Source organism: Zonotrichia leucophrys, chromosome 6 (genome assembly GCF_028769735.1).
Source record: "Zonotrichia leucophrys gambelii isolate GWCS_2022_RI chromosome 6, RI_Zleu_2.0, whole genome shotgun sequence".
NCBI classification, from domain to species: Eukaryota; Metazoa; Chordata; class Aves; order Passeriformes; family Passerellidae; genus Zonotrichia; species Zonotrichia leucophrys.
In genome coordinates, this window is record NC_088176.1 from 21,980,003 (window position 1) to 22,004,310 (window position 24,308).

Sequence of the window (24,308 nt, forward strand, 5' to 3'; positions counted from 1 at the left end):
CCAATCTCTGCTTTGAAGATTGCAGGAAAACAAAGGTCATGACCCAGAGATCAAAGCAGCAGAAGTCAACACAGTAATTGCAGGTTGCTTCTGTTGTACTCACAGTTGGTCAGTCCTGTGGGTGCATTGTTTGCAGAGAAAGCTTCAAACGTGGTGCTAGTGAACTGTGAAAAATCATCTGGGTCACAATGTATTACAAAGCATTTGTGAATTCTGCAGGTGACCTCACCTATTTTCATTAAAGCGATATGATTGTGAAGAATTCATGCCATGTGTGAAGTTTTCAGTGATTTTTCATTCTTCTCTGCTCCTTATTGACATTTCCTGGAATGATGCATTCATTAAATGCTGTTGACATGGAAACAAGGGCAAGTGGAAACAAATGCTGGCGTTTATTTTAAATTAGCTTAAAAGTACATGTACTAGATATGCTATCTTTGGCTGGGGGAGCAAATGACGATAACCTTATGAAGTCCTCTTAAGATATAACAGCAAGAAAGGAAGTGCATGTGTTTTGGATGGATTAACTTTTCAAGCTAAAACAGCTGTTCCCATCCCACAGTTTTGATTGTGAGAAATTATGGGTCTTCTAGCATTTTCAGTGTTCTTGCAGTTTCATTTTGTTGTATTGTGGTTTTGTTTTATTTATTTTTTTAATTGCTACAGGATTTGCTTTTCTAGTTTAAATAGTCTTGTATTTGGACGATGATAATATAAATATATATATTCATTAAGTAGTAGCAGACTAGAAGTCCTCACTCTGTAATGAAAATAATGTTAATATATAATGATGAGTACCAGTGAACTTACTGTTGAGGCTCTCTTTAAGCAGGAGGGATTGAAGCCTGTGGTCATTCTTTGTATGTTCTTTATGAACTTAATTAGATGATTAGGATATTCCCTTACATCTGTATAATGTACGAACCTGTGCTGCTTCAGTGTTTGAGTGAAGCCTTGTCATCCCAGCAGTACCTGGAAGGAAAAGTGTGCTTTAAAGACATCAAATGGCCACACAAGTTCCATCTGAGAATAGCCACTGCAAGGGCTCATGAGCAAGGACAATTACCATGCTTTTGTTCAGCCAAATAAATCGAAGTCCATAATACCCAATTTGTCTGTACTAACACAGTAAATTGAGGCAAAACTATAATTACTGTTACATATGTAGAGAAAGATTTTTCTAATTCACAGAGTTTGCTACACTGGAGAAGAGCAGAGTGTGTTAAACTATTGGGAAGTGGTGTGGATTTCTGCATGACTTGCAAGCCCCTCAGAATTACACGGTCATCACCAAACAGTGCCAAGGCTGCTCAGGGTCTCATGTATCCTCTAACAAACCTCATGCCAACATCCTGCCCTCTCTTCTGGAAGATGCTGGTTTAAGTTTATGACCTGTCTTCCTTATCTGTGTATTTAACAAATGCTTTTGTTAGAGAGGAAATTCTGTAGCCAGCTATATGCTGTTTTGGGGGTAGAAAGGTAAATTTTTTGGGAGTGCAGAAGAAACAATCACAGAACATAGTATTTATGACAGTAGTTCACTGTCGTAAGCATGTTTCAATTCTTCTGATTTCTTTTTTTTGTCTTTCCCTGTTTAAATGCTGATCTAACTTAGTCGACTTCAGATTACTTATTTTTTTCTCGTTTATAATAATGTAACTGAGAGCATAATCAGTCCTTCAAAGTTTGAAGTAGGCATATTATTTATGTTTTGTGATTGTTAAGGAAATATAATAGCACAGAAAACAGAAAAATGAAAGTAAACACTTTCTGAAACAGAGCCGGTATGATACAGGTAGAGTTGGATACTTCTGCATTCTTGTGGGCAGATATTTCTCAATTTTTCACAGCAGTTTTTTTTTTTTTTTTAAATTAAATATTGATGCATATAGTACAGTTTTATGTTCCAGTTTTTGTTAATTACAGTACAAACTGGAATATTATACAGAATCTAGTTCTTACAATAGTCTTTGACTAAAGATTCAGCAGAAGGGTTTGCAAACATGCCTTTTTTCCAATATCCTGGCAAGTCTGTATGAAAAGTCTTAAAATTATATTTATTGCATGCAGCCCATAGAAAATTGGTAAATGAATTTTTAATCTTTATTGTAATTTTTACTAAACTAAGATGTAAATAACATTAAATTTTATATTCTGTAATGGTTTTCCATACCTGAGTGGTCCTGTTCGTATGATGAACAGCTGTTATGAGCTTTTCATGAGACTGATGGCACCCATGCCAAAAGGCAAGATGGGGGAGATGATTCTGAACAAAAGAAGGTGCAACTTCACTTAAATAAATAATTTCTTTAATCCATTAGGAATTAGATGATCAGTTTACAGGCAATGATAAGTGGATCTTTAAGTACCTTCCTGGTATGTCTAATTTTTACTTTTTTCTCTTTGAATCTCACCTTTATCCTCATCACTGAAGATAATAACCTTTTTTTCACATCCCAACAAAGGTGTGAAAACCCAGTAACAGCTGCTTCAAAACACATGGAGCAGGGCTAAGTTTTAAAATTATTAAGAAAAAGAAAGGGGGAGGGGGAATAGGAAGACCCTGCCCCCCAACTTCCAATCTAAATAAACCTTTGTAAACTAAATGTGGAATTGAGTAGATGGATCTTTCTTCATTAACCAGTATGCTTTTAACTAGTGATTTTACAAGTCTGAAACAGGTGTAATGTGTCATGCAATTTATGGGTCCCAGTGCCTGCCATAAAGTATTTTATGATGGCTGTGTTCTGTGTTATTAGTAGCTGTCTTTTTCTGCAGCCATTGGTGTTTGATAATAGTCTTAAAACACCCAAAATTACTTACCTGCAAGCAACATTCCATAGCCCCTGTTGACAGTTTGAATAAGTTTAGTGCCCTTTTGTTGTACTTTACCTTCAAAACAAACTGATTGAACCATCAATAGCTCCTGAGAGCTGACAGAGGCATGTCATCTGCTCTAACCCTCTGATAGTAGGTTATCTGTGGGAGTTAACCTCCCTGCATTGTTAACCGAAATGTTTTATGTACTATGCAACTTTAGGATACTGCTGTGATAACCTTAGTAACTAAGTCATACATCACAGTAAAGAGATTTTGTGCAACAAATAACCCTGGATTAAATTTACAAGGGTTGAATTGATATTGTAGAGTGTTCATTCCCAGGCTTTGGTAATCCTTTCCTGTATTTTTTATGGCAAACTTGTGTTACATTTAGATTGAAGCTGCATCTTCATATTTCTAGCTAAAATAAATCTAGGAAGCTTGCTATTTTTCCTCAGCCATTTAATATGAATGCATTGCATTATTTTCAAATAGCATAGTTACCTTTTATCCCACATTTTGTAAAAGGAATATTAATAAATGAGATTCCATTTTTAATCACCTTTTAAAATAATTAATTTCACCTATACCCTCCTTCTACCAGTGGGATAATATTTATGGCACCTGCTTTGTAATATTTGCTCTGCTTAAGGAGTGCAAGTTTGAAAATAAGAACCAACCCCAAGCTGTGACTTGTGGAGTAGTTTGCTGTTTCATTTGTGTGGGTAGGGTTTTTTGGTTTTGTTTCTGGAATTGACAAGTACTAGTGCTAATTCTGTTTTTTGAAATGCAGTCAGGATGGCTTAAAAATACAAAAATACATTTGTATCAAGGAATGCTATTATAATTTTAAGCTCTTTTGAAATGATTGAGAGACTGACATTAGGGCTGTGATCCAAAGTCAGCATAGATGACAGTGCTGTCTTATTCTGTTGTCATTTTTGTTGCAGCCTGCTTTTCAATGGCATATTTCATTCCATCATTAAACATTTGCTGATTTTCTAATACCTATGTTTTCTTCACCTGAATATTCATCTTTTCTCACCCTACACTTAGTGGGTGTCTTTACTCATTTTTAGCTTCACTCTTCTTCACTCTTGACATATTGTTTCCTTCTGTACATGTCTTCATTTGAAAGAATCTGTTGTCATCAGAGCTTTTCTGCCAGTAATGCAAGATGGATAGCTTCTCCTCCAGTGAAAGATAAGGGCCAGCAAAATGCCAGGGAGGACTGGAAGGGCAGCCAGGAAAGCTGGAATGAGTCTGAGAATGTGTCTGTCTCACAGGCCTGTAGCTGTTGTTTAAGAAAATGGTCTTAGGAGGTGTTCTGTTTTGTGAAGTGACTCTTTTTCTTCTCCTGGTATAATTGAGAGCCATAGATTGAAGATTCACATCTAAATTGTCTGAGCATTTCAGAACTGAGTACTGTCAGTTAAATTGTTAACAATTTATGAAGGTGTTGCTTCAGAGGAATGGTGTACTTGATGGAAAGCTTTATTTGCACCATTAAATTTTGCTTGGTTTTAGAAGTAATTTTCACACGTTTATCTGGTTTTGACAACAGTATCATAAGATAAACTTTCACTTTTGAAACATTGGGGTTTTTTGTGTTGTTTTGTTTTTTTTCCAAAATGTTATGCAGAGTTTTCAATTTCTTTAATTTCTTCCTCCCAGTGCCAGAGGGGATCAGTATGAGGTGCAGTTCTCTGACTGACTTGGGGTTTATGCAGAGCAGCTAAGCTGGGGAGCATTATCATCGCCTTTCTACCCCCTGCCAGGAAAAGTCTGATATTGCCCTCACTTTGCAGTGTCTGCTTCACATTTGGTTGACTAAATGCAAATGATTTGTGCTTGAGGTGATTAGATATTTGGATTTGCCATGGTTGTGCCTTGCTTTGGTTTTGCTCTGCCGTGTTCTCTCCCTCCACAAGGGAGAAGCCAGTAGTCTTTTTCTGAGTCTAGAAAGCTGCTATCCTTCTAGTAGAAATGATAAATAGAATATAGTACTGATGAATCCTAATAAGAACTTGGAATTCTTAAAATATATTTCCCACAAATAGTCTCTCCATGTGTGCTTCTGCACTTAATCCTGGGCTGGAATCTGTATTCTGTAAGGCCACCTTGTCTCTCTGGTGGGACCAAATTCAAATTCTCCTTCCAAATGCTGATCATTGTGTTTTTAGGAAAATAAAATAAAAAAACCAAAGAAGTGCTTGCAAATGGGAAGAGTTTTTGCAGAGAAGTTGGCTGGCAGTTTCCCATATCTCAGATTGATTTTCTCCCACAGTGTGGGTTGGAATCTTTGGTATCACTCAAAGTTCCTTTTCCCAAACAGGCAATGCAAAACAATTTCAAAGTTACTCAGTTTCTTGGTATGCTTTATACCTCACTAATATAACAGAGAGAACAGACACGTCTGTGGTGATTATTGTGTTTGATCCACCAGTATTCAATGGTTTTGGCTCCATTTGAGAGAATAAAGTAAGTGTTATAACTTTGCACATAAAGTACATTGCATGAAAAAGGTGAATACAGAGAGGAGACAAAGGCTGTTGTTATTTTTGGCTGTCATTTTTTAGTCGTTGAGTCTGTGAGTATGTCTTTGTGCGTTACTGGATTTTAACTGTGTATATCTTGATGTCTGTCAGATATTTTGTCCTGCACAAATTGACAAACCTGAAATTTCTCGATACTCGGAAAGTAACCAGGAGGGAGAGAGAGGAAGCCTTGATAAGAGGTGCCTTCATGAAAGTGGTTAAGCCCAAGGATGCGAAGGTAGGAGTGTAAATGAAAGTGGAAACAATAATATGATTCATTAACACTATTTTTAAATAACTCCAGGAGCCTGGCTGCATCTTTTGCTAAGGTAAAAAAAGAGGTGAAACCTTTCAAATGATAAATGTGGTCAAATGGGGGACAAAAGCCTTAGTAATTTTTCTGTGTTATAATGTAGAAATTTACAGGTACTTTTCTGTAGGGCTGTGGCCATGTTATCAAATTTCTGGTTTCAACCTCTGTTTCACATAGCAAAGTATGTGTCACTGAGCTTAAAAGAATATTTTTACACTGTCCAAGGCAACGTAACAACTGTGTGATATACTTTTGTGAAAGAATGCAATTTTTCTTTGACAAATTGTCCCCTGCTTTGTATGTTAAACTTCTGTTGCAGAACTCACACCTCTAGTGTTTACTGGCTTTTATGAACTAGCTGATTCTAATTTTGTATGATGTTACTTAATGTGATGTCCTGCTAATAAACATTGACAGCATCAGTGAGGCAGTTTCAGTAATCTGAGCATTTCATACAGCTTCATGCCCAACAACTCTGAGCATCCTGCTGAAGCAATCAGAATGAGGATGGGAATTCTCCACTTTGCCTTCTTTTTCCATTGTTGATCAGTGTTTGAGAACAGCAATCTGTGGTGTGCTCAGAGTGCTTTAGTATTGCAGATCTTTCTTGAAACTCTGCTCAAGGGTTCAGTCTACTTGCTTTCTATTTGCTGCTTTTTCTCTAAAGTGTACCATCAATAATTTATTGCAGATTTCCAATAATGCTGAATAATAATGTAGTGGTTATGGAAATGCACCGTTTGGTAGCATAACAGTGTTGCTGGATAAATGCATTATCGTGAGTACAATTGCAGTGTACTACAAATTAATTCAGACTGATTAATTTATAACTACTAAAATGTTAACAGTTCTGATACAAACATTGCTTTGATATATTGTTTACCACTGCCTTTAGTCATTTCAGCTTCATATATGTAGTGAATGGAATAAGTTATTTTTAAGCTGTAGTAGAGATCCTATTCACAGCAAACCACCTTTGAATCTAGCCAAATGCAACAGCTGAATTGTGTTAGGTATAGCATATGTATGTCATCTTTTACAATTCTTCTTGTCTAATCAGATTTTGGATCTGGTGAAGTTTTTTAAAAATTTATCTAACAGATCTTTCATTTAAGAGTCTACTCTGTGAATTGCATCCAACTTGATAGTGTAAGAGAAAAAAAGTGTCTCTCAAATTTGAAGTTACTTTTCTGGATTAAACCTCTTTTTAAGTCAATAGCTAAGGGTAAATTACTTAACAAATTTAGGGATAACATCTTTACCTTTTATATCTACAATTGAACCTTTTGTATAGTTTTGAATTATTTACCCACTAAGTCTTATGATAAACCATACATTTATTTCAGAAAATTTGCAGAAGGCTCCAATTTACTGTTGTTATTGTCATACTAAAGAGTTTTTTTCTTCTTTATAAATGGTACAGTACAAATTACTGATGGTAAAATCATTGTAAATTATTTTTATGGCATGAATTAATGCTTCTTAAGGTGCCATGAAATTACCCTCATCATACATTATTATATACATATCACAGAAGTGGCTAATTTAAAATAAATATTAAATTTGATGCAGATATTGTAAAGCGCTCCAAATTGTTTAGAGTTTGTGCTTATTTCCCAGGATATTCATGCTTACAGTACATATGCATGCAAACTCTGTCTGAGAAGACTCATAGAATTTTCTCTGCATATATGCTTTGAAATGCAGCTAAGTATGTGTACAGCTATTGACAGCTCTGCTTGAAGACCACAGCCAGCAGCACTCCTCCATAAATCACACAGATGATGTGCACAATAACTGTACTTTTGAGTTCTGTCATGTGTTATACATTGCATACATAATGGGTTTTTATTCTCTAGCCTTCCTATTTTCTGGATCTTGTGTTCTCTGTTCATCAGCTCCACTCCCACATAGCTGTCAATATTTTTGACCAGCTTCAGCCAGATTTAGCAGGCAGGTACTGGTAATATAGTTTAAGCTTTCTGAAACTAGTTAGAGATAACACCTTGATCCAAACTGCAGCGTATCCAGTATTGGTCATCAGAAAAACTTAATAAATTGACCTAGTGATATATAAAACCTTGATGATAATGACTTCCCAATAATGGGGTTTTCTTTTCCTTTCACCTAAGGCAGCAGGCACTGTGTCAGCCTGTGTTTACCAGGAAAGGAGATGCAGTGATTAGTATTTATGTTGGTAGATGCCACATTTAAATCTTCTGCCAGGTTTAGTAACAACAGTGCGCCTTTCAGACCTGCTTTTTCAGGAAAAAAACCCTAAAAACAACAAACCAACAAAAATTCCTAACTTATGTGGCTTTTTTCCCTCCATTATGATAAGCAGGAGATGGTGTGGCTTATTCAGCATAAAAGGCAGACTGATGATCTAAAGGGGCTGTGATGTGGGGAGTTGTTTTCATTTTAGTCTTGACATGAAATACTTGGGAGAGCAAAATACCCCACCAAGAAAAAAATACACAAAATGAGAATGAAAGCAAGAAATTTCCATCTGACTAGCTTGTGTTTACTCAAATGCGAAAGTATCTAGCAATCACCAGTCATCACTAAGTCATAAATATTTTATTTTGTATATTTTTTTAACTTTCATTATTCCCTATTTTATTTAACAGAACACTACACTTTCTTGTGCTTTGCTTCATTTCATCTTTTGTTGGAAATGCATCTGTTTTTGATATGACTGTCTTAAGGAAAGATACAATCATTTATTAGAAAACAGTTTAATGTTACAATGCAGTATTCCTTCTCACTATGTAGGTGAGCTAAACTTCATTATTCTGTTATGTTTATGTTTTCTTTTGTCAAAATATTGAACATTGTATCATGCCTGCTTTTAATAAAGACTGGGGAAGTCTGGCTGGGTAAGAGGCATTGAGCCAGATGAGGAAGCCTTGTTTAATGACCAGAGCATGACCTCATTTCACTGGCATAAGTGTAGCTCAAAGTGGAAGATGCCTGTCCAGTGTGAAGTGTGTTTCTGGGCATGACAGCATTTCACATCAGAAAGACAGCTCAAGAATACGACAGTCAAAATTGCTTAATTGTGTCCCGGCTTTGTAATTATTCATCTGTGCTTCTACAAAGAGTAGAGTTGTCATCTCTTGACATAATTATTTAAAACTGTACCCCTCTTTGGTTTATAGGTATATGAATTGTGCTTCCAACTGTTTCATTTTTCAAACTTAGGGATGCAAAGCAAATGTGATTTGAGAAAATATGTTAAGACTACACATTTTTACACTGCATATGATATAAATAAAATGAAATTACGGTGTATTAAAGTACGTAAATTCATGTTTTAAATGTCTGTATTCATGATCATTTAATCTACATGATAAAATGTGGATATATCCATTTAAGTGTGTTGCTATGAATAGATACACACTGTCATAATTCTCTTTAAATATAAACTTAATTATTTAATACCGGGTCAGTCTGCTTGCTTTTAGCAAATACACATATTTCCCAATATTTGTCAACCCCTTTCCCTTACTGCGTTTTTAAGGTTAACATTTTCATCTGTTTTAGATTTGGTGGTGAAAAAAAGCAGATGGTATTTGTTCACCAGTTACAGTTTTGTAGTTTATTGGGCCAAATCCTTGGAAGGTATCCTTAGTTATACTTCCAAGTAACAACCGTAGTATTAAATGGAGTTATTCTGCTTCCTTGCAGCTTTACAAAAGCATCTTGTCCACTGGCTGTAAGGAAACTCTGTACAACAAATATAAGGCATGGTATGGGTGGTTTGAATTTTTCAATATTTTTTCACTCTCAGATGCATTGTTTTCATCTCAAGTTATAATTATGAAACCTGACATAGCATTTGTTCTCTAAGGAACTAAGATGGAGACACTGAAGCAGAAAGTCAAGTCAAGTATCTGCATTCCATATAGTAAATGTCTGTGATTCATGTCCACAGTGTTACTTGAAGGGTAGAAGGAGCTTATTTATTATGATAGGAAGAGTAAATATTTAGGCAGTACCATTAAAGAAATAAGGTGAGATAAAATCTGCGTGTTGCTTTCACATCATTGGCAGTATTCTTGTGTTTAGGCTCACAGGAAAAGCTCTTTATCTAAGTGAGCAGTGCTGATATATGCTTCTATTAAAGTCAGATGAGGCATAAGGAATGATTTTAGTAATTTTTGTCCCAAACTATTTAACAAGAATCATACTTTTCTTGAATAGATGTGTTCTACCTGCTTCCATGAATATAGGCAATAAATTTTTGGCAGTATATCTCATGGACCTTTTTACACTCCTCCCCCAGATAGGAAGATGAGGCTGGTTTTAAAAAGTAAATAAAAGGAGACAGATAAAACTTTGGAGAACAGCTGCATTGCTCACAATCTTTTCCTTTTTACCATTGCCACTGTGTAGAGATCTTGATGTATGTATTTAGAGCATTTGAAGAACATGTAAACAGTAAAGAGCTTCTAAAGTGTAAAGAATCATTGTGTCAGTGAACTGCTAGCTCATAAGATACCTCTTTGAGAGAGCTTCCACATAGCAGGGTCCTTTATTGTCAGATGTCATCATTTCACACACCAAGACAAGGACATGAACTTAAGAGTCCAATCTAGACTGTGATGCAGTAAATGATATTTACTTTAAGGACATTGTAGCAGTCATGCATTCATCCATTTTACTCTTGGAAAGTTTAGCTATTTTAAGCAGAATTCCATAACATGTTTGGTTCATAACCTGCTGTAATTCCAGCTGTCAAGAGGGAAGAATAGACACGTGTGGGTCATATGTGTATTAGGATAGGGAGAAAGACTCTTCTTCAGTGTTGGTTCTTTCATTGATATTTCTTATAAAGCATCCTCATATGTTCTTTGGACAGGGATTATGTGGATTACATTTCACTGCATTAAAAATAGAGAAGGAAGAAGGTGATGCCTCTTTCCTAAAATTCTTCCCTTAAAAAGAAGTATATGATTGTCATGAAGTCATTTCAGCCATTAATGTTCCCAAATGCATTTTTCAGATATGAAGGGGTGTTATTGCTGGAGCTCTGGCCTCAGCCCAGGTCAGGTGATTGCATTGTGCCTCTGTGGATTTCTCTACAGTCTCCATGTGCTAAGGCATCCTTCTCCACCTTCTGCCCTCACCTCTTCTGTAATGTTGCAGTGTGCCAGTTAACCAGCTGCTACTTTGCACCTGAAATGTGTGTATCTTTCAGTAATAGTGAGCAAATGATCCCTTTGTAAGACTTAAAATATGTAAAGCACTTGAAAATTCTCTGATGAATGGCAAAAGGCACTGTATGTAATTAATGCCTCCACTGAATTGAAGAAATTATTGTGACAACTTGTTTATTACCTCTGGGTTTGGTTTTGGTTTGGGTTTTTTTTTGTTGTTTTTTTTCTGTTTGTTTGTTTGTTTTGTTTTTTTTTTTTTTAATTTTCATTTGTGGGTTCAGATATATGGAAGCTTCAATAATTAGATGCTGGCTTTTGTGTTATCTATTCAATCTATTCAATAAAATGCCATTCAGTAGAATGTAACACCGTGATATCTGACAGTAGGATCATGATTGTCTCAGATTCTTAGTGGATCAATATGGCTAGAGTTTTATATATTTTCGAAGGATTTTTTTCTTTTGAAAATAGAAACACTGCTGGAGCAGAGCTTCTTGTAATTCCTCTTTTCTAATACAATAGATCTCATAATCAGATGACACCACTGTTAAGCACAGGAGTTGTGCATATGTTGAATTTTGTTAGAAAAGAAAAATGCATTTAATATGGCATTGGCAAAACTCTTGGTCAGCTGTTGTCTATTCTTATGTTCCTATAAGTGCTTCTTTTTTTTTTTTCCTGGACCTTAAGACACAGTATGCCACATGTGCTCAGTCATTTTGGCGAGTTATTCCCATTGAAATAGTGGTAGTCTTAAGTATCATGGTTAGAATTTATGTCAATTTTTAACCATGAAACAAAGGTCCAGTTATAATTCTCCTGTCTGGGAACTGTCACTGCAATGTTTCTGGAGGAAAAAAAACAGTGGCAAACTATCACTACCATAGGATCTACCTGGAATTTTGCACATGTTTGTTTACAAGTTGTAAATAACTGTCATGGCTGATTTTATATTTATTGCTCGTTTTGGCTGTGGCTGGGTGTCCCACCGTTTCCACAGCAGGCTTGGCAGTGTGTTTGTGTGCTGGGTTAAGATAAGGCCTGGCTTGGCTGATTCACTGACCCATGAAAAGTTCCCCAGCTGTCAGAGATAAACGTGGTCGCAAGGGCCACTGCCAGTGAAGACAAAGATGATTTGTTGCTGTGATCTTCTCAGGAGTGTGTCTTGCAGCAAGGAATGACTAAAGAACCATGACTTCATCGCATAAAATGTGATGCAAATACATATATCATGTAACATGTTATTGTGAAATGAATGCTAGGGTTTGGCTTTTTAGTGTTGCTGTAGTCAGATGGAGTCAGAGAGGACAGGAACTAAAGGAAAGGTAAAATGAATGCACTAATATTTCTAATCACTTTGGAAACAATGCAAATGCCCCAAAATAGTAGTCTAGTTCCATTTTTGGTACTCTAAAGTATACAGCAGACCCCTAATAGGGATGATAGATAAGTATCCTACATAGGAGGTGTAAGTTTTTTTGAAGCCACCATGGGAGACCAGGCATGGAAACTGTAGAGTGGCTAAAACAGCTTTAGAAACTTGAATTTAAGCAGCTGAATCCTGCCTTTCCTGTTGTGCTAAAAGAGAGATTGTGTGCTTGAAATATTGGCAGGTCAAGAACACCCAGAGCATTACAAAAAATAATCCTTCCCTTCACTAACATCAGCCAGAGTGTGGTCCAAGAGTCAGATAGGGCTGTGATGAGGTCATCTCCTAAAAGCTCAAGCATATCAGTCATTCTCTCTTCATTAATGACTAAGAACATGACCAATTTAAAGCTGGTTTATGAGTTATTTCAGGAAAAAATATTAATAATTTGTTTTCAGAGAAGGGCTAATATTTCTTCCCTTGTCTCCACCCTTACCAGAAATGTATAGGCCAAAGGGCTATTTTGTAAGAAATCCTGAACTTTTTTGCTGATGAGTTTCTAAAACTGCTCCCTTTGTCAAAGAAAAAGGATGCAGCACAGTTTCATCTGCTCCCTTAAAGTCATATTGAAGGTACAGATTCTGGTTCTGGTTCCTGAATTTTAACTGAAGCTGGTGCTAAGATATTTAAATTTTACCCATCTTGCAGACAATGGACTTGGCATAAAATCTTTAAGATTTGGTGACTTAGGTCATGGATCTGTGTTTCAGGGGAAAATCAGGGGTTCATTGTGGGGATAAAAAACTAAAAAATATTTGTGACTGAGGACTTCTCTTTGAAGAAGTTAGTGAGATTATAAAACTTTTGCAGTAAACTGTTGCCCTGATTTATCATATTCATCCTAGAAAAATGTTGATAGGAAAACATAAAAATAGTAATTAACTCTGTAATTAGAAACGTGTCTAAAAATAAATAAGGAAAACATCAATCACACTTCAAAAATGACATCCCTTTGAATCCTGTTCTGTGGATGGTCAGTTTTAGAGGTGGGTTTTCTTGAGACTTTAGCAGACAGGGAATCTGTCCTTAAGTGATATGCATTTAATTTTCAAATATGTATATAAGTTATGCTTCAGTTGTAATGTATTAAATGTCTTTACATCAAGGAATGTAGTAAAGGCATGTGCATTGTCCCAAAGATGATTCATTTCTCTTTCAGCCTTGGTGGGGTTTGAAAACCTTAGGCATTCTTTCTTGTAAAGGAACCTGTGGGATATTTGCTTAATGATTAAATTACTGTTGCTTTTGTGATTCTAACTTATGAGCTTGAAGCAAGAGCTTAAAAAAAAAAAGAAAAGGTCTTCAAAAGCAGTGTAAGAAAAAAGATTACAGATTCAGCACTGCTTCTGGGGTAAAATGTATATAAGTTTTTTCTTACGTCAGTACGGCAAACTATGCTATATATCTTATTCTGGTAAATTTCACTAGGAAATGTATAATTTGCGTTAAAATAAGGGGTAAATTCAGGACTGAGAAATTAAGACTTTTTTTTCTTCACACATTATAAGACTAAACATACAACTTTTCTCATGTAATAGTTACAAACAGTTCACTGTGCAGGCCAAATGCTCTCTAATGCAGTAAAATTAAGAAATAATATGCTTTGAAAGTGATTTATGAGTGTGGTTAAACTGCCAGATTTACAAAGAAATAGTTCAGATCTTGGGAAGCCTCAGGAGTCACGTCAAAAATGAATTTGACCATGATTTAAACTGCTACTTTTCTTACATGACATTTAATATGTGTACTTTGGAGGCCCATATGTCTTTAATAAAATAGCATTAAGTTTTAAATATGATATGAATGCAGTTAGTTTCTAAATTCATAACCTTTTCCACAACTCCAAAATGCTAACCAATAAGGGAGTCACACATGCAATAAAACATAAACCTTAGAAAATAGTTTTTTATTAGAACGGTTAGACATTTGGCAGCTGAGTTGTAATGTAATAAATACGTGCAGCCAATGTGGGTTTATCAGGCTTTGTTTACACTGTAAGCAACTGGGACCAGACAACTAATTATAACTGAGGAGCAAAGGTCATGAAAAGAATATTTCGTCCAGTGAATCTGGGCTTGCTAGGCGAACCCTATAATCCTAAGAAAAGTGATTTCTTAAAAAGAAACACTAAAGCATGCTTCCCAGTTGAGTTTGTCAGAGAATATGATGTTTGTTAGAGAGTCATATACTTTAAGACTGTTCTGAACTACTAAGTGCTTCAAAAATCATGAAAATATAGACATGAAGAAAAATACACAATTTACAAAGGATTTAAATGTTCAGCAAATGGTGGCCAAAAGAGTTCAGTGTTTTATGAAAACAGCAAAATGGGAGTCCTGTCTATGCTGAAGTTAATAATAACAAAATAATGCTATAATATTTTAAGAGGTATTTTTGTGCAATTTGAGGTGTTCTACTAATATTGTTAAAATAATGTATTTTGACATTAGTTTCTGAAATAGAATCCAACCCACAGCAAAACCAGCTTTCTAGGTAGCTGGAGCTTTACTCAGAACAGCAAATTCAGGTTTGCTTGCTGAGCTCCTCTATTTATTCAACATGCATAAAACAATACTGCAAGCCTGTTCATGTTTTCTAGGTAGTCTGACTTTGTACAGAAGGGTATTGAAATGATGTGAGAGTTGTCAAAATACAGATTTTCTGTGTACTCTGAAGTGTGTGGGGAGGTGGGGCATAAAGTCTTGATTATGGTATACTTTTTCCTTTAAAATGCTTTCAGTAATTTGATTTCTGGTTATTGTGGCTCTAGAAAAATGACAAAAACTAAATTAAAAAAGTCTGCTTTGAGATGTATTGCAAAGTATATATTCAAATGCTAATCTCTATTCCTCCAGAATTATGGGTCCCCTAGAGCATCCAGAAAATTATTAACAGCATGTAATCCAGTTTGAATGCATCTTTACTCTGTTAGCCAAATCTTTACATAATACAAATCATTCTACCTATAAAAGCACAAATATGTTATTGTTCTCAACAGGCAATTTAATGCAGCTATAGGGAGGAGAATAAGAGAAAAGAAGATTACAAGCTGGCTGATCATGCTTTTATTTCTCTTAAATCTCTCAGCATTTCTCTGTGGTTGTACTTGTTTAAAGATTGTACACAACTGTGCTGTCTATATGATTTGGAAAGCAAATCAGCCTAAATATGAAGTTTCAATGGGTGTAGTTTTTAGGGGATTTGATACATTTATCACAAATATACATTTTACCCCAGAAGCAATGCTGAACCTGTAATCTTTTTTCTTACAATTCTTTTGAAGACTCCAGTTTTGCTGTGGAGAGCTCAGTTTTATTTGCCACCCAGTTGTGCAGCTTTAACTGTAGAGTAGCTATTAAAGTTAATTATTTTCTGGAGGGTTTTCTCAAAAGGACTATTTGTGTGAATGCATACAGAAAGCATATGAATAAGGAAAAAACCCATTTTATTGAAATAATATGCAGCTATCTCCCAGTCATGCTGTGGAGTCAGGATCCTGCTTCAGTGGAATTATGTAAATTTGACAAAGTTTAACTCACAATTCTTGCAAGCAGGAAGGTGGGTCCACTCTGGCATGTGTGTGCAAATTGTAGATTTTTATTGTTACATTCTGCTGTATTACTCCTTGTATTATTTTGCCCCCTGACACTGGCTTGTGACTCTCACTATAAAGTTTTGCATCTATGTGATAATAATTCTTTTGCTCTCTTGTGTTGTTCTGTTTTCCACTAAGCATGTGTCATTATGTTATGCATCTACTACCTAATCACCAATGATTGGAAATTTATGTAAAATGTTTAGATATGAGTAAGCAGTCAGCCTATTATTATTATAAATTGCATACAGGTAATAAATGACATAAATGTTGGCTTTAAACTGAAAGGTGAAGGCACTAACACAAGAGAAATCTGTCTAGCAAGAAAAATGGAGTAGGAGAGGCAGTGAATGTTCCTATTCTACCTGTTTTCATCAAGCATGAACTGGAAGAAACTGTACATAATTCAGTAGAAAAAAAATATAATTTCTGAGTTTGAAATAGGGCGTCACCTGCATGTTTTGCAGCTAGCTACAGGTCTAGTCCTTTGGGTTGTTGAACATAAAGCATAAAATCTATTTGCTGCTGAGTCTTAGAGCTGCTCTTGGAGAACTTCCTTGCTTTGCATGCATTTTGGCAGGAATTTTATACTTTCTTTCATATTGCATATTGTTCAAGAGAAGTCTAACAGGTCACAATAGTAATCCAATGCCCCAGGACTGCTCAGATTTTTAACTATCTTGCTTTTGTATAATACCTCCCAGCTTTTTCCCTTCCTCTTATGTGATAATTTTTCATATCTTTATGGTCTGAGTAAGACTCTACAGGGCTATTTCTTCTAAATAACAGGTCTAAGATGATGTGTGCCATTTTGAAAGAGGGAATGCTCTAATAGTCTAGGCAAAAGCACTGTGTGTGTGACACCAAATTTTTCTTTCACATGGAGAAAACCTTTGAATTCACTTTTATGTCTGTTGAGGAGGCTCTGAAGGAGTAGTCTGTGGTGTGAGCATAGAAACAAATGTAGATCCGTGCCATTTCAAATGGTCATTCCAACATTGAAATGTCTGCATATGTTGTTCTGGTTTCAAAACAAGCAAACAATCATTCTCTAAATATAAACAAGTGCTGCACTGGCAAGATTTTCAGCAGCAGCTATGCAGGTAATAACCTGAAAGGCAAACTTTGGGTTTTATTGTTTATCTCTGATGGTAGAGAACTTGTACAGGGTGAGGAAATAATTCATATTGTTAGTAAAAAAATGTCTTTAAATTGAGCTCATGTGCTAGGCCAGTATGGTGCATGGTTTCTCAGAAAAGAACACACCTAACTTTCTGGGAAGCCTTGCTGCAAGGCCATTGGCAGTTGCAAAGTAAGGAAAGAAAAAAAAATAGAATGAATTTTATTTTCCTGATTTATTTTTGAACATGAAACTAGGTATGTTATTTTTCATAACAACTTTTTGATTTAAAGGCAATAGCAACATAGCTTTTTGGGTCTTTTTCTGCCCCATATGTTTACCAATTTCTCTGGAGAGAACTTCTGAAGACTTGTTGTTTATGTGAAGTGCTCTTTTGCTGCGCTCTTTCCTCCACCTCCCTGCAAGCAGGAATGAATAGATATGTTGTTGGTAGAGAACTTACTTGCTTTGTCCTCTTGAGGTCATATTTTGGCAAGCAGGAAGTCTATTTTTTGATTTGATAAACCTCTAGTGGAATATGGTTTGGCTTGTAAAACTGCTGTACACAGAGCCAATGGTTGTCTTGTCCTTTATAGCCTGGTCTTCCACCTTCTGCCCAGAATTCAGGGGAAACCAACGAGCCCTGGCTGAGGCAGTGTCATATGAGAACTGCTGAAAATTTATGGAGCTCTAATTAAACCTCAAATGCACTAATTCAAGCCCTATAAATCTTGTGTAATACTGGTGCAGCTAAGTTAACACGAGGGCTGATGTGGTCTGGGAGAGCAAGGCAGATGCCTGGTATTCTCTGCAGTTTTGCAGCTGGGAAGCAGTTATGTTGCAACCTAGCTGTCCAGTGATCCCAAAGATAGTTCATAGATATTAATTTAAAGTTGACTTTCAGTCAGGGAATGTTGAAATGTTGTGTGCAGATAGACCAGCTATCACAAATTTGAAAAGTCAGATTTCTTTTTTTGGCATCCCTTGCTGGGGAAGAGGTTTGGTTGAGGATTTTGCCTATGCTACAGTTACCTGAAAGTGAGAGTTGTTTTTTGCAACCCATGTATCAGTAACAACAATGAAAACACTGCATTATCAGTGTTTACATGGATGAATGATGTATCTATTCTATGTGGCAGAAAATATTATACCTCCATATGCTTTCCTAAAGAAATAGATTAATCAAATACTAATATGCCATGTAAATTGAAAATTGTAGCTACTTAATCTCAAAATGGAGAAGAGCTTCAACTGATGGTGTATCATTTTTTAATCTGTAATATTGTCATGGTGGAATACTTTTAGTCGATAGAAACTTGCTGTAATGAGAATAAAATAAATAATTTACTTATCCCCATGACTGCACTTCTTGGCCTAGGCTGAAGGGCCACCCCTTTCTATCTGTAGAAAAATCCTGCCAGTGATGCAGTGGCTAGAAATAATTTACATTATCAACAGAGCTGGGTTTTCATGCTTTCTCTTCTACACTACTCAAAGAAATACTTATTTTTCTGATGTAATTTGTATTGGAGAAGGAATTTTTTTAAAGGGACTATGGACTGTGTGTTTGGCTTACATGTAGGCTTTCGGTGCTGGTTCTTCATCCAGAAACAAATTGGAAAAATAGCATAATCAATTTTTCCTGTGTTAGGGCCGTAGTAAAGCCTGTCTACCAAGAAAAGCAGATGGGCCAGGTAAAAAGAAACTCTTGTACTCATAAGGCAGCCTGCAAGCATAAGATACCACTGTTGGAGGATTGGTAGCGTGGCCCTGATGTGAATCTTGTGTGCAGATTCAGACATGTGTTTGTGTGCTATTTCCAGCCCTCCAGGATTTGAGAAGGCTTTTTGAAGGCTAAGAGCTTCATTGTCCTTACAAAATCGTCTCTTTCTCTGGGTTCTGTATATGTTGAGAAGTCTTTTAAAGCCCTATGTCAGATCTGCTCTTCGTGTGAAGTCTTTATAAATATTTATATAGCCCTACTGAGGAAGAGTCAATCCATTAGACTGCTTTAGGCTAAGATTAGCACTTCTGAAGCCTATTTAACCAGATATGAGTTTACTTTATTTAATAACATTAAAGAGATATTAAAAGAAAGCTTCTTTATCAGATAATGGTAAGATCCATGAAACAGGTTTATTAATGTCTAACTATCAAATTATACTTGCCTCAAAATTCATGGAAGTAGCATAGTAATTGCCTATTTGATTTCAGGCAGATTAACATGCTTGTTAATGTTGAAGCTGTTTCCAGTGTGTGCAAGGCCCTTGATGAGGTCAGGAGCCAGCCCTGCTTTCTTAATTCACACCCAATGGAGCAGTGCTGGTTTCAGATTGTATGGCAGCTGATGCTGACTTTTTTTCCCTTTTTCTTTTTCCTTCTCAAATATTTTATGGTGTCCATGCAGAAGGATCTTGTGATTCATTCTTAACTCACAGAGATATCCATAAATGTACCAATACTTGCCACAGCCAACTTGCACATGTAGAAGTGAAGTGAAACAGCATCAAGGTAGATCTTGGGCTGCTAGTGGTCCAACACAAGCTGAAGATTTCCTATCTTGCTGTTAACTTCTAGAGGGGAAAAAGGTATTTTGGGTTATTTTTGGTAACACTGGAAAGAAATCTCCCAGGCAGAAGCATAACTTTATGGATATTTTTGCAGACCTATATAAAGGGTAAGTATATTTTGAGTTTATTCAATGTGCCACATAAGAGACATCAGTCATTGCATGTGTGGATGTCTATTTATAGTAACCATCCAACCACATACCTCTGAAAGAACCATTTCCTTTAATTTATAGATATTTATTATCCCTTAATCTCTGGTATGTTTTCAGAATTCTCTTGGCAGTAATATGAGAGTTCTGTAGCTCCTGAAACCATCATTTTGTCATATTTTATATGTACCCCTGAGTTGAGGATTATGCAATCAAGAAAACTGTTGCTATTTCTTTGTTCTCTTTCCCAGCTCTAGACTAACATCTAGAATGTGTTAGTCCCAAATTGCTTCTATATCACTCAGAGAAAGAGGCTTTGAGAGGCAGTTGTGTCAACGAGAATCTTCATTCCTTCTAATTACTGCCTCTGAAGTAAGAAGAGATGAATGCAGACACTCCCACCACACAAACTGGGGTTTTTTGTTTCTTTTGAACAAAGTTATTCAAATCTCCCTTTCTATCTCAGTTTCCCTACCAATCCCTGCTTCCATTCTCATAAATGGATTTGGAATAATCTTCAAGATGATGTCAGAACAACATGATTAAAATACTTTTATGGTGCAAGAAAATGCAGTAATTTGGAAACATTGTCTTTGCAGTCCCAACAGTTGAGGTTAGTTTGCCTTCTGCTGTGCCTTTCCCTCTGCCACAGTCTCTAGAAAAAAAGTAGGGATGTATGAGAAAGGCTTGTATTTTTAGGAATAACTTTTTCTCAGTTTATTGTGCTTGTTGCAGCCCTATAAATATAAATGCTGTACACTGTTTTAATGACATACATTTGACTTTTTTTTAATGAACCTTCTGCAAAAAGCTCTGTAGCCACTAACTGCAAGTTCCATAACTGACTCCTCTTTAATTCCCTTTGAGTTTTCTTCTCTAACTGTGTTTTTTTTTCTCTCTTTTTTATTAAAGTTCCTCTAATTAAGGTCATTACAGGAAGTAAGACTCAAAGTAGCAAGTGTATGATTTTAACTCTAAATTCATTTTGCTTAATTTCATTTTTCTGAACACCTTTAAAGTTGGTTCAGTACCGTCATAACTTCAAGTTCTTCCAAATGGAAAAAGTAATTTTTATTTCTCTAATTCTCTCTCTTTTTGAGTAACTAAGATATGGTAATTTGGTTTGTAAAGAGGACATCTGCTGGGTTTTTGTCACCTTGTATCTGCACTTTGGTTGCTAATGAGTAGAACTGCAGCACTTGCCCTTGAGAAGTGAAAACAGGCTGTAAGTGTGGCGAGAAGGTGACTGGGAAAATGTGAATAGTGAACTCACTAACCCTTTTTCTTTAAAACAGCATGCCTATAAGTTGCTTTGAGCAGCAATAATAGAGGAAAAAGTTGTAAAAACCAAGAAAAACATAGAAAATTAGCGGCTGAGTGTTAACTGAATTAGAGAAACCTAGAAGTGTAAACCAGTTTGGATTTATTTCTCTTATGACATGAGAGAAGTTGCAAATATTGAAGATAAGGCCGATGTTTCCATTATTGAGCAGCTGTACAGAAGGAAAGCCCCCACTAAACCTTCTGAGCACAATCCAGTTAAAGCACCCTCGTGCTTCCTGAACACTTTAACAATTCAAACACACATATTAACACAAATTTATCAAAGTCAGGGACTTTTGTCTGTTGCAAATCAATAAATACCACTTTAGTTAAATTCTGTCTTTTGAAGACCTACATCCCTGGGTGATTATAACTGTTTGTGCCTGTTTTAAAGTACTTTTGGGTGAATTTAATCCTATCTAGTAGTTCCACTTAAATATAGAATTTCTGTGTAGGTCTTATCAAAAGTGAACACATTTTTAATAGAAACTCTGTGAGTGTTGTGTTTTATCACTGTATTTGTCTGACTAATATTAAGAAAGATGAAAGTTTTACATACCATCCCAAAGATAACAAGAGGTCACACGGCAAGCCCCACATCTACAGATTAGTTGCCTCTGAAGATCTGAGTCATGTTTTTCATATAAATCATGTGGAATGGCCCGTTATGAACACTTTGTAAAACTCAAAAGGCTTTATGATTGTTAATAGCCTCTCTGGTAGTGATTTACAGGCTAATTTGAGACAAAATATGTTGCAGTGTGGGCTACAAGAATGTGTTATCCTATCTGCATAAATAATAATAGGTTATTGGTTGTGCACTTCAGAAGCAAGTAGAATGTGTATTACTTTGTATCTTCCAACTAGATTTAACATTTCAACTTTTACTATGACTTAAATCAACCTGGTTAGGGACAAAATGTAAAGTTGAATCACGCATTAATTATTTTCCCCTTCATGTTATCCATCACTGTACTAACCTATGAACTAAATGTAAGTTGTAACACTTGTAATCAGTCTGTAACTGCAATTTATTCAATTGAAGACCATCTTATTAGTGTAAAAATAGTTTCAAGAGACATTTTTATAATGACTGTGATAAAAATTTGATGTGTCCTAAAATGTGTGCAATGTAAGACATTTATAATAGCCCCAAGTGTAATATTAACACAGCCTTTTAATGCATGTAAAAAGAGATCAGTTAGTTTTGATTATATTACCCAATATAGGTTTGAATCTCTTTTAGAGTTAAAGCATTGCTTGCTGGTTCTAAATGTCAAAATTATTGGAATTTAGAGACAGGTAAATGAAGTCCCTGTTTTTGAGACTGCCCTGTACTGGGCAGGTACAAAGAGGCAAAAGGAGTTACTTGGTTCCTACGCAGCAAGTGTCACTTTATCAATGTTGGTTTGTCACTTTATGGATTCTGAAGAGTATTGTAATGAGATCTTGCCCACTAGAGATCTGGTTATAAATTCCAAATGATAAATGAAGAGGTAAATGGATAGATATCCCTTCACCCTGTGTGGATTCTTTAATATAATGGGAGTTACAGCCTTTCTTTTTTTTTTTTTTTTTTTAATTTTAATTTGTTATTTAAATATATTAAAAATATACCATTGTAAAGACAGGAATTTAAATTCTCAAAACAGTTAAATGGAGCATTTATGACTGGCTTTTATAGAAAGCTTTTCCAAATTATGTGAAGTGATGGAAAAGAATATTATCACTTTCCCTTCAAAATTTGTCTCATAGTTGTCTGCTTTTCTACCTGTTGAAAATTTTGAAAAATTTTCTAGAATTTCTGTTTAAAATTAAAAGTTTTTTTATAATCTTCAAATTTTAAGAATTGAAGCCTCTCCTGCCCTTCATTAAAGGTCTTAATGTACATTTACATTACTGAGACATGGGTTTTCATTTGGCATGACATTATTGCATGAATGTTTCTTTTTAATCCTTTGAATGTGTAACTTTTCCTAAACATTTTTTCAGTGACCTTCTTATCTTCCACAAATTCTTTTGTCAGAGAATTTCCCTGACTTTTCTTTTTTCTACCTTTTTCTATGGTTATGTTTCATTAAAGTAACCAAGAACAAATTTCCTCGTGTTTCTAGGAAATTTATCTGTGTTTGATAAACCAGTAATTGCAGGTTATTATTACTTCTGTGTAAGGTGATGAAATAATTAATCATAATAACTGTTTAAAGTATTGTTAGATTTTGGATTCCGTATCCTTCAGTAAAATAATATTGCATTTAGAGTGTTACATAGCAATTTCATTGGATAAGAATGAATCTGTGGTGGTCTGTAAGAAAGTATGTTGCAGGGGGGAAAGGGTGAAGAAAGATAAAAACAATTCTTCTGAAAATAGTAATTATTTAAATGTATAGTGCGGCAAGGTATGCCCAAAAGATTTTTGCTGTAAATATATTAATTGTCAGCTGGCTTTCTTGAGTATTTCAAAGTGACTTTTCTTTTTTAGTGAAAAATTCATTATAGGATATCTGCATTAGTCGTTCAGGCAATTGTGTGACTGATTCCTTTCAGAGCTGATAGTGATTTTGGGTGAGTTTCACTGAAGAAAATAGCATTTCAGCATTATATGTTTTTATTTGGATTGACATTTTCAGCTCAAAATCCTGCAATTTAGCTGCATTCTATGAAATATATTTAAATAATAATTTCTTTTAACAATATTAAAGTAATAAAACTGTCACATGCGGTGGAAGAGTAGTTTAGGTACCTCTATCCTCTGTTTGCTGTACAAACCTCACAGTCCCTGTGTGAAGTAGGTGAGATATCTGGAGAGAATACTGCTGAGTTGAAGCTCAGCTGTTCATCAGAAGCCTCATTCTAGGATGATTATGGTGCAAAATCCTTTCCCATAAACCTTGCTGTGAATCCCTTGAGTAAAACCACTATTTGTATTCTAGGCAGTCTGTCTTATCTGGTGTTGGTCACACTAAGCTAAGTCACTAAGATGTGAAGGTTTGATGAGAGACAACTTCCAGAGTTAACATTCTGCTTTCACATTGCAGGATATGTGAGTGGTCTGAATTCCAGCAGAGAAATAATTACAATTACTTTCCCAATTAAGGTCAGACTGCAGAGTAGCAATTGGCTTCGGAAGAAAGTCAAGTATTATTTAAGCTAGAAATTATTGTCGGCGGCCAGGTCTTGGCAGATGGTTGGGCCTCACTTTTTTGGAGGGATGTGCTTCTTCCATCTAGTACAGAATAGAACAGACTCAGTTAAACTTGTTGGAATTTCTTTTATGTCCCTAGTTCAAA

General features: G+C 35.6%; 1 protein-coding gene across 14 annotated transcripts in view; it reads left to right on the forward strand.

The window, feature by feature from the left end:
• The window catches only part of LRMDA (leucine rich melanocyte differentiation associated), a 606,751-nt gene that overhangs the window by 356,017 nt on the left and 226,426 nt on the right, over positions 1-24,308 (forward strand). For 12 of the 14 annotated variants that reach the window (XM_064716266.1, XM_064716267.1, XM_064716264.1 and 9 more), the window contains one exon: positions 5,469-5,595. The exons of 1 other annotated variant lie outside the window; for it this stretch is intronic. In XM_064716266.1, coding sequence (XP_064572336.1) covers positions 5,469-5,595 — 127 coding nt within the window. Of the gene's footprint in view, positions 1-5,468; positions 5,596-7,290; positions 8,060-24,308 lie in introns of those variants that run through there. One more of the 14 variants, XM_064716274.1, reaches the window with a different exon arrangement.